At 28.0% G+C, this 17,407-nt stretch overlaps 1 protein-coding gene across 14 annotated transcripts; it reads right to left on the bottom strand.

The window, feature by feature from the left end:
- On the bottom strand, nt 1–12,774 carry LOC146882504 (uncharacterized). 14 transcript variants are annotated; one of them, XR_014984876.1, is made up of 18 exons: nt 12,472–12,772; nt 12,089–12,132; nt 11,922–11,981; nt 10,395–10,501; nt 9,034–9,198; nt 8,726–8,801; nt 7,993–8,051; nt 7,644–7,783; nt 2,758–7,542; nt 2,629–2,684; nt 1,716–2,544; nt 1,551–1,635; nt 1,339–1,419; nt 1,097–1,253; nt 883–1,003; nt 662–783; nt 420–497; nt 1–329 (listed from the first exon to the last, which is right to left on the bottom strand). XR_014984876.1 is itself a non-coding variant. In XM_085667230.1 (17 exons), the coding sequence occupies exons 15-17, from the start codon at nt 901–903 to the stop codon at nt 120–122; spliced, it is 309 nt and encodes a 102-aa protein (XP_085523356.1). In that variant the 5' UTR covers nt 904–1,003; nt 1,097–1,253; nt 1,339–1,419; nt 1,551–1,635; nt 1,716–1,837; nt 2,436–2,544; nt 2,629–7,542; nt 7,644–7,783; nt 7,993–8,051; nt 8,726–8,801; nt 9,034–9,198; nt 10,395–10,501; nt 11,922–11,981; nt 12,089–12,132; nt 12,472–12,770; the 3' UTR covers nt 1–119. The 14 variants fall into 14 exon arrangements, 3 of the variants coding, with proteins under 3 accessions (XP_085523356.1, XP_085523355.1, XP_085523357.1); XR_014984878.1 differs by having other exon boundaries at nt 1,716–1,837; nt 2,389–2,544; nt 2,629–7,542; nt 12,472–12,770; XR_014984879.1 differs by having other exon boundaries at nt 1,339–1,439; nt 2,629–7,542.
- Nucleotides 12,775–17,407: the final 4,633 nt, after the last annotated feature.

Raw genomic sequence — 17,407 nt, 5'->3', positions numbered from 1 at the left:
TTAATTAAACTTGCAGGTTATCTAGAATTAAAAGCAAATAAGTCTTAAAATATTACAATTCCAAAATATGTCTGCAATTAGAAACAGTAAATAAAATAAATTAAAACCAACAAACGTCTTCATAATATCACTTTTTCCGTTTTAATATTTCGCTTGAGAACCTTCAACGGAATATTGTCTTCTTCAATAGATTCCAGTGATAGCACCTTCTGTGTTGATTCTCTCTTGAGTGGATTGTTGGATTCATCAGTGCTTGGATTCTCTTGTGGTAACTCAACAGGTGGGGGATCACAATCAGTTGATTCATTTGAAAATTTGTTCAATAAATCCTATAAAACAGAAAAAATTATAGATCAATTTAAGATTTAGCAAATATGAAATTCATATGAACAAAAAATGTATTACAACATTTACTATACCTCTGCAACATGAACACATGAATCCTTAATTATACATTCCTTTTCACGGCTAAATTCTCCATTCCCAACATATATATCCTTTAAAAACATTTACAATTTAAGAAATTAATGAATTAAATTGTGTTTATAAATAAATAAATAATAACAAATAAATTATAAAAAAATGAGTAAAATAGAGTTCTCATCACTAACTTCATGGAAGAATCATTAAACTTATTAATGATAACATCATCAAAACATACTTTCTTGACTCTGAAAGACTGTTCAAGTTTAAAGGTCTGGTCATTCCTACTCTCGACTTTAAATAATAGACTTCTATCCACCAATTCAGCAAATTCCTTTTGCAAAGACCAGAAACAGCATTCTACATATGGAGCAAAAGAGAATATCATTTTGAAAAGTACGCAATAGTTTATATCCAACAATACACATAAATGATAAGACCTTTGGAAAAGCATTCTACCTTATCAAGACTTTCTAACATATCTGCGCAAGCTTTTTTTAGAAGGGCAGATGCATCTCTATCAAAAAACACAAATGTTGTTGAATCTGATGAGTCAATGACTAGAATTTTAACCCGATATCTGAAAAATGATAACACATAAATTAGAATTGATAGTTAAAAATGAAATGTATTTGTAAAATCAATTGATATTAACACGTCAATTTGATATTACCTTGGAAAAACTTTGATCACATGCTTATTACACTTCTCGCAAAAAAAAACATCTTAGAATCTGGATAAACAGCCTTGTTACAAACACAGGCAGTGTACCACCAATCTTCCTCAGTGACAATATGTTTAATGGTTCCAAAAACAACATAAGTCGTTACCTTTCAACGATATAAAAAATGTCAGATAATACATTATGTTACAATAAAATATATAGCTAAGGTTTAAGAACATAAAAATTATGACCTGTTTACAATCTTTGAAACCTTGAATGTCATTCGTAGGTGTAAGGCTTAAAAACTCATCCTCAAGACTATGTTTAGAGCTCTGTGAAAGGTGAGTTAAGCCTTGTGATGGAGATTCAGTGTTTTCAAACATTGTGTAAAGTAATAAATATTTAATATCTTATCTATTATATGTAATGGAATATATAAAATATATTATGTAACAATGGATACCTTGATTTTAGTTCAAACGCCTCTTTCGAATCAACATTGTATTGTATTCTAGTGCAGTATGTACAATTCGGGACTTGAAACTTATCTACATTAAAAAAATAAGTTAACTACAAAAATTTATCATATTATTGAAAGTAAAACATATAATAAATATTTTAAATATACCTTGAAAGCTTTTAACTTTAGCAAACTCTATACTTATTACAGCATTTTGTACTTCTCTAGTGGAAAGAAAGGCATTGAGTTCATCAACATAAGTCCCAAACAGAGTACGCTCAATGCGATACCTGCATTTGACACAAACGTATAATAAATAATTAGTTTTATGACAAATACAATAACATGTATATATCCTCTATACTTATTACAACATTTTGTACTTCTCTAGTGGAAAGAAAGGCATTGAGTTCATCAACATAAGTCCCAAACAAAGTACACTCAACGCGATACAATAACATGTATATATATATACCTATATATATATATATATATATATATATATATATATATATGATAATTTTGAACAATATATTAACCATTTGCTTCTATAGCAATGACATTCAATTTTGTTTTATTGCCATCTACTTGTAGCTCACTTTCAGTTCCAACACCTACCAAAACTCCTAAGATATCTACATAATAACACGCAAAATTTATTTCAAAGAAATGATAGTAAGATAACAAAAAAACAAATAAACGCAAGTATATATTAAATATGAAATTACCTACTAAATAATTTGTGTCATATTCAATGGTAGATAATAAAGACAAAGGAATATAATCTGGTTTCATATCTAGAACCAACTTTGTATCAAGCAAAGTTACTGTTGTACCGAACTGAAAAATAAATCTTATAAGCATGATATGAGGTTCGGTATATTCCACCATTTGGAGCAACGCTGAAATTTTGGATCCCATAAACCTTCCCTTCAAATATCTCATTATGAAATTTGTAAATCAGAGTACGTCGAATGGAAGCATGTATTTTTCCTCCCTTCAAAATATAAATCAAAAAACAATATTAAAAATATAAAAAAGTTTCCATTCAAAATGTTTAAAAATAATAAATTAATAATACCTGTTAATCTTGAATAACTAACTCCATGAAGAAAGGACACCTTTGTTTACTAAAATCTGGAACAAACAATGAACGTATCACCTTAACAATGATGTTCCAGTTCTCTTTTGCTAGAGTAACTTCACTTACCTTGTGGCATTTCGGTTGAACTTCACTAAGGGACATATTGAACTCAAAAGCGAGGTTTGCGAAATCAAAGAGAGAACTGAATTAAGATCGGTCTTATATATAGAAGAAAATCTATATACAACATAAATTTAAAATATACAATACATGAAATATAGAAGATGTAAAATATGAATAATGAATAATGAATAAATAAATAATAAAGTTGTCATTGAACTTGATATACGTACATTAAACATGGATTTGGAAACTGGAAAAAGGCAGCTAAAAAAGCTTATATTAGGGTAGAAAGTTACCAACTTGAGGAATAATAGTAACATAAATTTGGAAATTGAAATGAATATACAAAAGCAAGCTTTATTGAAGACCTATTACCAACCCATATGCATAAACTATTAATAGAAATTCTTAGTTTTGACTAAAAGCTATAAATTAGATACTATCATGCTTCATTGAAAACTGCAAATATGAAGATGTACATAAATATGTGATGCTTTACACAGAAAAATAAAAATACAAAAGAAATGTAAAATTTACCTGGAAAAAGAAATTTTTCTGGTCAATGTGAACGATGAGAAGAAAGAAAGAAGAAACCCTAGTTATAATAAATAAATAATAAAGTTTTCGTTGAACTTCATATACGTACATTAAACATGGATTTTGAAACTAGAAAAAGGCAACTAAAAAAGATTCTTATAAGGTAGAAAGTTACCAACTTCAGAAATAATAATAACATAAATTTGGAAACTGAAATGAATATACAAAAGCAAGCTTTATTGAGGAACTATTACCAACTCATACGCATAAATTATTAATAGAAATTCTTAGTTTTGACCACCAGCTGTAAGTTAGAAACTATCATGCTTCATTGAAAACTACAAATATGAAGATGTACATAAATATGTGATGCTTTACACTGAAAAACGAAAATACAGAAGAAATGTAAAACTTACCTGGAAAAAGAAATGTTTTTGGTCAATGTGAACGATGAGAAGAAAGAAAGAAGAAACCCTAGTTATAATAAATAAATAATAAAGTTTTTGTTGAACTTCATATACGTACATTAAACATGGATTTGGAAACTGGAAAAAGGCAACTAAAAAAGATTATTATAGGGTAGAAATTTACCAACTTAAGAAATAATAATAACATAAATTTGGAAACTGAAATGAATATACAAAAGCAAGCTTTATTGAAGAACTATTACCAACTCAAACGCATAAACTATTAATAGAAATTCTTAGTTTTGACCACCAGCTGTAAGTTAGAAACTATCATGCTTCATTGAAAACTACAAATATGAAAATGTACATAAATATGTGATGCTTTACACTGAAAAACGAAAATACAGAAGAAATGTAAAACTTACCTGGAAAAAGAAATGTTTTTGGTCAATGTGAACGATGAGAAGAAAGAAAGAAGAAACCCTAGTTATAATAAATAAATAATAAAGTTTTTGTTGAACTTCATATACGTACATTAAACATGGATTTGGAAACTGGAAAAAGGCAACTAAAAAAGATTATTATAGGGTAGAAATTTACCAACTTAAGAAATAATAATAACATAAATTTGGAAACTGAAATGAATATACAAAAGCAAGCTTTATTGAAGAACTATTACCAACTCAAACGCATAAACTATTAATAGAAATTCTTAGTTTTGACCACCAGCTGTAAGTTAGAAACTATCATGCTTCATTGAAAACTACAAATATGAAAATGTACATAAATATGTGATGCTTTACACTGAAAAACGAAAATACAGAAGAAATGTAAAACTTACCTGGAAAAAGAAATGTTTTTGGTCAATGTGAACGATGAGAAGAAAGAAAGAAGAAACTCCAGTTATAATAAATAAATAATAAAGTTTTCGTTGAACTTGATATACGTACATTAAACATGGATTTGGAAACTGGAAAAAGACAACTAAAAAAGATTATTATAGGGTAGAAAGTTACCAACTTGAGGAATAATAGTAACATAAATTTGGAAACTGAAATGAATATACAAAAGCAAACTTTATTGAAGACCTACTACCAACTCATACCCATAAACTATTAATAGAAATTCTTAGTTTTGACCAAAAGTTGTAATTTAGATACTATCATGCTTCATTGAAAACTGTAAATAAGAAGATGTACATAAATATGTGATGTTTTACACAGAAAAACAAAAATACAAAAGAAATGTAAAATTTACCTGGAAGAAGAAATTTTTCTAGTCAATGTGAACGATGAGAAGAAAGAAAGAAGAAACTCTAGTTATAATAAATAAATAATAAAGTTTTCGTTGAACTTCATATACGTACATTAAACATGGATTTGGAAACTGGAAAAAGAAAACTAAAAAAGATTATTATAGGGTAGAAAGTTATCAACTTGAGAAATAATGATAACATAAATGTGGAAACTGAAATGAATATACAAAAGCAAGCTGTATTGAAGACCTATTACCCACTCATACGCATAAACTATGAATAAAAATTCTTAGTTTTGACCAAAAGCACTAAATTAGATACTATCATGCTTCATTGAAAACTGCAAATATGAAGATGTACATAAATATGTGATGCTTTACACAGAAAAACGAAAATACAGAAGAAATGTAAAACTTACCTAGAAAAAGAAATGTTTCTGGTCAATGTGAACGATGAGAAGAAAGAAAGAAGAAACTCTAGTTATAATAAATAAATAATAAAGTTTTCGTTGAACTTGATATATGTACATTAAACATGGATTTGGAAACTGGAAAAAGGCAACTAAAAAAGCTTATATTAGGGTAGAAAGTTACCAACTTGAGGAATAATAGTAACATAAATTTGGAAATTGAAATGAATATACAAAAGCAAGCTTTATTGAAGACCTATTACCCACTCATACGCATAAACCATGAATAAAAATTCTTAGTTTTGACCACAAACTGTAAATTAGATAGTATCATGCTTCATTGAAAACTGCAAATATGAAGATGTACATAAATATGTGATGCTTTACACAGAAAAACGAAAATACAGAAGAAATGTAAAACTTACCTAGAAAAAGAAATGTTTCTGGTCAATGTGAACGATTGGAAGAAGAAAGAAGAAACCCTAGTTATAATAAATAAATAATAAAGTTTTTGTTGAACTTCATATACGTACATTAAACATGGATTTGGAAACTGGGAAAAGGCAACTAAAAAAGATTGTTATAGGGTAGAAAGTTTCCAACTTGAGAAATAATAATAACATAAATTTGGAAACTGAAATGAATATACAAAAGCAAGCTTTATTGAAGACCTATTACCCACTCATACGCATAAACTATTAATAGAAATTCTTAGTTTTGACCACAAGCTGTAAATTAGATAGTATCATGCTTCATTGAAAACTGCAAATATGAAGATGTACATAAATATGTGATGCTTTACACAGAAAAACAAAAATACAGAAGAAATGTAAAACTTACCTGGAAAAAGAAATGTTTTTGGTCAATGTGAACGATGAGAAGAAAGAAAGAAGAAACCCTAGTTATAATAAATAAATAATAAAGTTTTCGTTGAACTTCATATACGTACATTAAACATGGATTTGGAAACTGGAAAAAGGCAACTAAAAAAGCTTATATTAGGGTAGAAAGTTACCAACTTGAGAAATAATAATAACATAAATTTGGAAACTGAAATGAATATACAAAAGCAAGCTTTATTGAAGACCTATTACCCACTCATACGCATAAACTATTAATAGAAATTCTTAGTTTTGACCACAAGCTGTAAATTAAATACTATCATGCTTCATTAAAAACTGCAAATATGAAGATGTACATAAATATGTGATGCTTTACATAGAAAAACGAAAATACAAAAGAAATGTAAAACTTATCTGGAAAAAGAAATGTTTCTGGTCAATGTGAACGATGAGAGAAAGAAAGAAGAAACTCTAGTTATAATAAATAAATAATAAAGTTTTTGTTGAACTTGATACACTACAAAAAAATTAATATTTAGTGGAAGTTTTTTTTTCAATCTGTGGGGGTTTTCACCCTCCACAAATTAATTTGCGGAGGTTTTTTAGACCTCTACAATTAGAGTCCCCACAAGTTATTTGCATAGGTTTTGAACAACCCCTGGTATCCAAATTATATTGTGGAGGTTGTTTTATGGAGGGTTTTAACCTCTTCTATTGCCTATAAAATCATAATCTTGTTACATTGTTAATTTTCCAGGCACATTCCAGCCCTTAGGCCAACTTCAATTACTTAGAATCATTTGGCCACACATCACGCAATTTATATATTAAATAGTATGTTATCTGTTTACACCAAATTTGCCAGGAAATAACTATATTTAATCATGGGTTAGAGAGTTGAAAATAGAAAGACTTTTTTATACTGAAATTCACATTGAAAACTAAAATACAAAATCATTAATAACAGTTTTAATAGAAACTTCGATCATAGTTTCTGAAATATATAAAATCCATTCAAGGGAACTTTTAGTACAGAAATTATGTAAACATGATGAATGAGCAAGGACCAGACCATCTTGTACACAATGTATTTGAGATGTAAACCCAAGATGTCGAATTATTCTAAGTCGTTCATGTCTGAGTCTGACCAACAAATAATGCAACAGAAGAGAAGAGAAGAGAAGAAACATGCAGCGAATCCATAATGGACTATACAGATGGAACATGAGTGGATGAAGTATGAGCTACTACTCTACAGAGTGAGATACTGTAAATGGAGTGAAAATGTAGAACTCCAGCACTGAACGATGACATTGCATCTTCAGCTACTAACTTGTGCTGCAAGATAAAAAAAAAGGGGCAAAAAAACATATAATATGCTCTTATAAATAGGAAAAATAGACTGACATAAGCAGTTTCATGCAAGTGTGCTAGCTTACCTGCCACAGATCCCTCACAGAAACATGAATGCCAGATTCAAGCCCAAGTGCTTCCCATGAAGCTATTATCGTGGCAACTTTTGAGCACCGATTCCAGAGAGCAACAACCAATCGATTTCCGATAAAGGACCTGCCCAAACCTGTAAAGATTGAAAAGTAAAGTCTAAATTTAGCACATAGTAGCATGTATGCGACTTTAAACTTCGTCTTAGTGACATACTTTGTCACATGAAGACCTAAAGAGGAACATTTGCTGACAAAGTATACGAGATTTGGCTCTTGAATGATGTTGATTTCCATTCAGAAAGTATACGAGATTCAATAGAAGGAATAGTTCAAAATATATTACCTGTCTGCAACCATCTACACTAGAAGCTTGAACTTTCCTTCCCTGGACTCCAAGTGAGTCTGCAAAGATACAAAATAAATAATCAGTATCCTTACTTACCATAGTCATTGAGATAGATGAAAAATGTGCTCCTTCCGATCTTTTACATAAGAAACAACTAATAAATTTCATCAAATCCACTAAAAATAGTTAAGTTAGTTAATTCTAATTAATAATGTCCTAATTATACTATTATTCCAGAAATATCCTTTGAAGTAATTGGTTTAAGTAGGAGTTACATTAAATCAAGCTATAAGCCTATACCTAATTCAAGAAACAATGTTTCCATCAGTAAGTGAAACTTGTATTGATAATAGACCATTTAAATACATAAAGAATGCGTATCTGTCTCACAGATTCACAATAAATCAAGGGTACAAAACAAATTACTGATTAATACATCTCAAATTTATCCATTTTATGTAACAAAATAAACACCATTGGCACCACATACAGAGAGTTATGCATTAACTTGGTAACAATAATAGAAAGCAACTCCAACATAAGACTTTGAAACCTGAAAAGAGAAGTGTTGGTTCAATCACAAAAAATAGGGAACAAAAAAGTGAAAATATAGGCTGTTGAAGTACCACCAGGTAGATTTCAGACCACAATATACAACATTTTGCTAGTTCAATCACGAAAATATACAACATTTTGACCAACATAGAATTCAGACCAGAATAGTACTCACTTGAATCATTCCAGGACCGATCTTGATTGAACTAATTGGCAACTTCCTCCACAATGGTTGTCTTTCTTCCAACTTTCTGAGACATTAACAAGGATGATGGCATAAATTAAGTTTTCTTAGTGGCTAAAGCATAGATCAAAGTTTAGAGGCAGGCGTCACATAGATGTTCCACCAACTATAAGAAGCATTTGCTAATCAAAACTATGCATGCTTCAGTTAAAAGAAGAAATATCATCATACAATGAAAGAAGTTGATGCCAATGATGAGCATTCAAATATAGGAAGTAACTAAAAGTAATCAACCTAACCTGAAAGATCAACTCCTTTCTCAGTACAATTGACATTTCAAGAACTTTGTTCCTCGAGTACCATAGGCAGCTCCAACTTTTCACTACCCTTTGAACCATCAACACCACTTTATCTCCTACATTATACTCATTTAATGCTTTCAACAACTCTACTTTGTTCTTCACCTGCCAAGGGTGCACCAAACTTATTATCAAATAAATTAACACAAGTTTATTATATATGCATTGCTGAAGTCAAAGTATAACTCAGATTGGAGAGAATACCACAAATACTTAAGGAAAGTTAACAAAAAAAATATTATTCAGAAATGGACTTTGCATTATTGGTGTTATAAGAAATTTATGATAGATAATTAATAGTTAACCTTGTAAATTTCATAAGAAAAAACCTTAACAACAATATAAATGTCTTAGAATAACAATTTTGGCCTGGATTCAGATTCAAAGAAATGAGGTTGATAAAGGAAAATTATATGGTAAAGATCTAAATGCAATTAAAAATAAAAATAAGGTTAACAATGAATGACACGTTCCAATTGGTCTTTTTCATATATGACTTTAATTAATAGCAGGTCAATTAAAACACTTTAATGTCATGACTTTCGGATGAACCATTCTTAGCTTGTAGCAATGATGTTTTACTCCGATTGAACAAATCTTAAGTTCATTTTCTTTGTAATGGCTAACATGCACTTAAAACATGTTCATAATCAGACTACATATTAATATTTTCATTTTTAAAACAGAATTAATAAAAGTGCAATATTAATATTTTCATTTTTAAATAAAAAATAATATATCATACTACATTTTATAAATTTAAAAATGCGAAAGTACAAAATGTTTTATTACTCAATTATTTGATCAAAATCGGTTAATAGCACTAGTTCGTATATAATTAGACAAAGAAATTTGCTCAAAATGTTTACAACCTAAAACTAACACAAGGTGCAAAACAAGCTATTAGACAAAGATTAGTGGCACCGATGGTAAAAATTCAGGCATTTAACTACAACAAATGATGGTCCTTCCGCAGAAAGATTAATACAGTCCTTATTCTCCACTGTACTCCCAAAACATTTAAAACAATAAAAAAGGACAACCAAGTCAAGGGGTCATTCACATAAAAAAATTATCATCTTTACCCAAACAATTTACTTAACAAGTCCAAGTTAATCAATATTCATGATTGTGAAAATCGTGGTTTACCTCATAAGATAACAAGTTTACTGATCTCTATATTTTAGAGAATCAAATAAAAATAAGAGGGATAAAAAATTCAATTAATAAAAAAAGGTAAAGATAATTATATAAAAGTTTGATCACAGCAAAGATACAGGATACTGTTAAAATGTACTTACTAAATCCTTGACAACAATTCAGTAGTTTTCTTAATTTCATTTTCTGGAGTCTCAGAAAATAGAGTAGCCCATAAGGCAAGAATATCAAAAACATCATCTTCAAGCTCCTGCATGCAACCAAAAAGTCCATGGCATCAGAATTTAGTTTAAATCAATTATGAAGCTTATCCTAGGTACATAATTTTCAGATTTCATATTAAAAGAGTCTTTTGAAAACATGTAGAATTTCGTGTTATAAATTTTCACAACGTCAGAAAGCTAAGGAAAATCACATGAACTTCATATTACTAATTATTCTGAAGGAAGTAACTAAGACAAGCTCCCTGGAAGTCCTGATTATTTAGACAAATGAATTTCATACATCTACCTTACTTTTATTTACAAAGCATTACAAATGGTTCTAGATACAAAGCATGGGAGATTAGTGTAATTTTCTATCAGGAACCCATAACTGAAATTTATGCTACTACCAGCTAACAAAAAAGATTACCACCAACCAGCTAGTAAAACATCAAATGTCCAAACTTTTCATCTAACCAAACCAATCCAAACCAACATAACTTTCCCAGGAATTAGCAATATTTGAAACTATTTACAGAAGTAACTGAAAGGCCAATGCCCAATGCATAATGACAAAGAACTGAATACAGATTACAGAATATGCTCTAAAGGGAAATTTAGGATGTTAGTTGAGATAGAGAATAAAACAGGATGTTAGTTGAGATTAGGTGATGAGTCAATTCACAGTCTACGGAGTCTGTAGAGTCCACCACCAATACAGAAACTATGTTAGGCAACCTATTTAAGAAGCAATTTTAATTTGCTCCAAAAGGTTTCCACCATCATTAGTATAAAATTCAGCTTTATATAGTACAACCTATGATCAGAAAAAAATAATCATACTAACAAATATCACCACCAGTTAACAATAATTAACTAAAGCTAGTGTGGCATCTTAATTATGAAATCCCTCTCTTTTCACTATATTTCAGCAGAGCCCCATTTTGGTGTAGTTTGCTTCCATCATTATTTTAATGTTAGTTCCACCAAACATGTTTTGGATCATTCACTCTTTCCCTTGTGTTTCTCTCTAGTACTTACCAATAACAAATCACCTCTAAAAACAAGGCCACAAATGTCCTGTTACAACTAATCTAATTTTTACATCACACTTTTGAATCTTTTCCTTCGCCAATTCTTTCTCCTTTCCAACTTTTCTCAACATCATAAAATACAATTTTCAGTGCTTTAAAACATCCACAAGCTCAAACATCTAAATTATTAATTTCAAGTTTATTATAAGGTATAGAAAATTGACCTTAGGAATGTCTAATTTATAAAACTAGTTAGTCTTACGTGTTCTTAGTTATATATATATATATATATATATATATATATATATATATATATATATATAATAGCTTATATTGATAATCAAATTTAATAAAAGACCAAAGGTGTGTGCAGGTGGCATCCATGTCTGTTGTATTCCATCATCACACTCACAATAAGTTAGGGTCTTATTACCTTTGGGGACAAGAGTTGATCAAAAATTGTAATTCAGACAGTTATCTACTCTTTCCTAACCTAAAAATGAGAAGAGAAAGTCATATTAATATGTGATTGAATATAACTTTAAGAAATCAAAGATGAGTCAAGATTGAAAATAAGTTTGAATAATAAAAAATCATTACCTTTCCTAAACAAATATCATTTAGTTGGTAGCTTTTGGGTTCACCTGACAAACAAAATATAATATATGCAATTGATGTTAAGTAAGAAAAATCTAGTGTCATTCTCTTCACGGTGGTGCCTGTACACACACAAATATCAACGACATCCCAAAAAATAAATAAGGACATTCATAAACACTCTCTTCTACACCCTAATCCCTCTACCACTTGGAATTTTTTGACAACCAGAGGCTCAAGAAGACTCAATAATTTGAGACAGAGGAACCCAATCTTAGACATTGCACAACATTATAAAGTGATGAGCACAACCTAAAAGAACACGGACATTGAAGAACGATGAGTACTGGGAATCAATAGATGGCAATCCAACTCAGAGTTTGTACCTTGAAGGTCGACGATGACGAGCACAGGCCGACGACAAACGAGCCACGATAGAGACGATTTCACTGAATGTCGCCGTTGACGATGAGCACTGATCGACGACGACGACTGCCGACGAGCGACGACTGCCAACGAGCGACGACGGAGACCAATTTCCTGAACTGAACCCTAATCCAAAGCAAAAATAAAAGCAGAGTGTAACCAAACGTGGTGGAGGGAAAAGCTGAAAAAAGATAAAAGGGAAATGAAAAGTATAAAATGATTTGCGAAGGTTATAGACCTCTTCCAAAAATTAAAAAATCCCACTAATTTTAGCATTTAAACAATTCAAGAAAACCATCTTAAATAATATTAATTTGTGGAGGGTTTTTATAACCTCCATTAAATAACTTCTTTTTTGTAGTGATATACGTACATTAAACATGGATTTGGAAACTGGAAAAAGACAACTAAAAAAGATTATATTAGGGTAGAAAGTTACCAACTTGAGGAATAATAGTAACATAAATTTGGAAACTGAAATGAATATACAAAAGCAAGCTTTATTGAAGACCTATTACCAACTCATATGCATAAACTATTAATAGAAATTCTTAGTTTTGACCAAAAGTTGTAAATTAGATACTATCATGCTTCATTAAAAACTGCAAATATGAAGATGTACATAAATATGTGATCCTTTATACAGAAAAACGAAAATACAGAAGAAATGTAAAACTTACCTGGAAAAAGAAATGTTTCTGGTCAATGTGAACGATGAGAAGAAAGAAAGAAGAAACCCTAATTATAAAAAAGAAGTAGTTGTAGTGCATATTGCCAAAAAAAATTAATAGTGATGAAAACTTTTTAACATGATAAGTTGTCAAAGAAGCAAAGCAGAATATAAGCAGATACGGAATGATAGCGCATTAATTAGTTGCAAAAGTGTGGACAGATGAATCAAATTTCTTGAGCAGTGTAATACATTATATACATTGGAATTACAAAACGTAACTATTATGTTAAAAGATTTTATTACTTAAAAATAGATAGATATACTTATTTTAAAAAACACATATTGTTTATATCAATTTACTAAAATTTATCAATGGCATTACAAATCTAAAAATTAAAAGAAAACTATGCAGTTGGGGTGAACTTTATCAAAGGCATTAAAGGAAGTAATTTATCTGTACATGTTGGAAGGTAAATAAATAAGTCTTTTGATATTATTACATATATAAAAAAAATGAATTAAATAAACCGTCGATGGTGTTAACAAAATGAAATTAGTATAAGCTAAAATATTAACCAAAAGAATATCAAAATATTGATTAAAAATGTTATCATCAAAGTAATTTAATTGTAACTAGGACCATTGTTGTTAACAAACTTATAATTGTCAACAATTATTTGCTCGGCCAGCAAATTAAAGGCATTTAAGATTAATTAAAATGTTGCTAATTCTTAAAACATAAGATAGATATATCTATATATCAAATATAAAAGTTCAACATATCTATATATCGAATATAGAAGTTCAACAGTTAATACAATTATAAACTATAGATAAATATTATGAAATGAAGTGCATCAGGGATTCCCATGGATGGTTTCACATGCGATGGTAACATTGATCCATATTATAAAAAACTTTGACATCCATTTCTTTGTTTTCACCATCGATCTCAAAAATAAGCACATCTTCCTTATGCTTTTCATTGAGCCCATGCACGTAACAGAACCTCTTCCATCCACTGCCTATTTTTACAGATTTATCTCTTATCAACAACTTGCATGGCACACTCCCTTTAGGTCCACTTAGCACAACTGTAGACAGTCCGCTGTCTCTAAAATATTTTGCTAAGTCTGAATTCAAGTACTGGAAATCATAAACAATAAAATAATCAATAAATACAAATTAATGGAAAGATTGAATAAAAGAAAAAAAAATTAAGAGAAAATTTAAATTGTGGGTGATAATGGAAGAAAAGAAAAGAATAACCAAGTGACTAGCTTTATAATTATGTTTAGAAAGCCTGAACTCAAAATGAATTAACTTGGAACCTGTCAAAGGAGCATTTGTTCGAATATCCTCTAAAAATCTATCAACAGTTGAGTATGGACAACTTTCGTAAAAACGTATTTGAAAAGAAGAATTCCCAACATGTTTTAAAAAACTAGTATGAGACCTGTGCGCACGGGTTTTTTTCATTTTTGTGTTATTGTTGTTGTAGGTATTTTGTTTAAATATTATATAATTTGTTGGTTAAAAATTAAATTAAAGTATTGTTATTATTGATATAATTTATGTGGATTTGTAAATATATCATTTAGATTTTGGCTAATTATGACAATCGTTTTATTATCTAATTATTCAAGATCATTGATTATGTTCATTACATATTAATATAATCCATAGTTATACAATACATGGTTTATAGTTATATTTAATTTATATTGAGATATTGAAATGACTACATTTGAGAATAAATACGAAGGATGTGGTTTTTGTGGCAAGGTATAGTAATCATGTGTCTTGTGAACTTTTGTTCCGTGCATATTGCATATCATTATTAAAATAAAATATTGGTATATTGTGAACTTTTGTCTCGTACAAAAGTATTGTCCACATATGAATAATCAATTTAAAGAAAAATGGAAAAATGCAAACGTATTGTGAAATGCATTCAGTTATAGATTTGATTGAAATGAAATGCATATGTACATATTGTTGTTAAAATAAAATATAAGAATATTGAGAACTTTGGTCTCGTGCAAAAGTAATGTCTACACATGAATAATCAACTTAAACAAAAATGCAAACATAATGTAAGATTGATGTTAACATTTTTAAACAAAAATAAATGCAGGTATTGTAATCAATGTAGACATTAAATTTATAATAACCAATTCTTGATGGGCACACATGTTTTTTTTTTAAATGTACATTGAGTTGTAAGTTGTATATTATATTGAAAAGAAATGCATATGTACATATTGTTGTTAAAATAAAATATAGGAATATTGAGAACTTTGGTCTCGTGCAAAAGTAATGCCCACACATGAATAATCAACTTAAACAACAATGCAAACATAATGTAAGATTGATGTTAATATTTTTAAACAAAAATAAATGCAGTTATTGTTATCAATGTAGACATTAAATTTATAATAACTAATTATTGGGTACACACATTTTATTTTATTTTATTTTTAAAATGTACATTGAGTTATATATTATAGTGAGATAAGATGCATATGTACATATTGTTGTTAAAATAAAATATAGGAATATTGAGAACTTTGGTCTCGTGCAAGAGTAATGTCCAAACATGAATAATCAACTTAAACAAAAATGCAAACATAATGTAATATTGATGTTAACATTTTTAAACAAAAATAAATGCAACTATTGTTATCAATGTAAACATTAAATTTATAATAACTGATTCTTGATGGGTACACATATTTTATTTTATTTTTGTTTAAAATGAAAATGTTATGATTATCCAATAATATTTGGATGTAAATTTGTTTGCATTAAATTATAAAATTGACGTAATAATTTATGAGTCATATGTATAATAATTATAGTTGTTAAAAATATAATTATAATTATATTTGATAATGACAATAATTATAACTATAATAATTATAATTATTATTAATAAAAATAATATATATATATATATATATATATATATATATATATATAAACTTTATAGTTTGGTAACTATTATTTTATCTAAAATTATTAATCAAATATTTAACCTCTAAATATATACAAACGAACTAAATAAGATGATATAATAATTCTTTCAAAGTTCACTCTTAAATTAGTTGTAAACAAAAATACACGTAGATGTTGTTATCAACGTAGACATTGAATTTATAATAAAAGTTAAACATAATACAATAAATACCAAAGTATTATAGTAATTTTTTTTAATATTCAATAAATAATAATATATAAAACAAATAAATAAAAGTATATTTAGATACCCTCTTTTATGTCCACGTTTTGTTATTCCAGTTTTACTCTTAATATTATTTTTAAAATTATAATATTTTATATATAACAATATATAAAGAGAAGACTGGTACATATGCACGGGTCATTTTTTTGTTTTATTTTTGTTTTATTTTTTAAAATAGATTTCATCATTATTATATATTAATAAAAAAACTAATTTAAATGTTTATTTTTATCGAATTAATTATATATAATTATTAATTCATTATTTTAGCATAGAATTGATATTATTATATATTAATACGAAAGTTTTCTATGTTTATTCATTAATATTGCTCATGTCTTTTGGTGAATATAAGAAAAGGTTGATACCATTCAATGTTAATTCAATAATATTGCTCCTAATTTTGTTCAACAGAGTAAATAAACGTTTTTAATATGACAATAAACTGTGGGGAGTGAAAAAATCAAATATTTAATTAAAATAAAAATTTATTATGATTAAAAATTTAAATATAATTTAAATTTTTTGTATTGTATTAAAAAAATAATTAAGTTTGATTAAAGAATTTTGAATATTATTTTTAAATATTTAAATAGAATAATTATATCATATATGTCCTAAAAATTTTAATTAATTTTTAATGCATTAATATATATATATATATATATATATATATATATATATATATATATATATATATATATAAATTTATAGTTTGGTAACTTTTAACTTTTATTACATTTCAATTTATGATGAATAAGATTTTCATAATAAAAATAGTACTATTACTAAAAGAGAGAAGTTCCCTTGTTCTTTGTCCTGCAAAATTGCAAAGCATGCAATATATATAGACCCAAACAATGAAATAATTACTCCTATGATAGATTATTATATTTTTATGCTGCAATAAAGGCATAAGTTTAAGAAGACACTCGTAAAGGCATAAATACCATAATAAACATATTAGTGGTCCAATAAA

Source organism: Vigna unguiculata, chromosome 10 (assembly GCF_037176805.1).
Source record: "Vigna unguiculata cultivar grain cowpea cultivar isolate G323 ecotype 2 chromosome 10, ASM3717680v1, whole genome shotgun sequence".
Lineage (NCBI taxonomy): Eukaryota > Viridiplantae > Streptophyta > Magnoliopsida > Fabales > Fabaceae > Vigna > Vigna unguiculata.
Note: the sequence above shows the minus strand (reverse complement) of the source record. Positions and strands in the feature narration are given on the sequence as shown.

Coding starts and splice junctions, on each gene's coding strand:
- LOC146882504 (XM_085667229.1), bottom strand. CDS start 903: ATGTTAGAAAGTCTTGATAAG. Junction 498..882: donor TGTTAGAAAGTCTTGATAAG/GTAGAATGCTTT, acceptor ATGTTTTTAAAG/GATATATATGTTGGGAATGG. Junction 330..419: donor CATGTGTTCATGTTGCAGAG/GTATAGTAAATG, acceptor TCTGTTTTATAG/GATTTATTGAACAAATTTTC.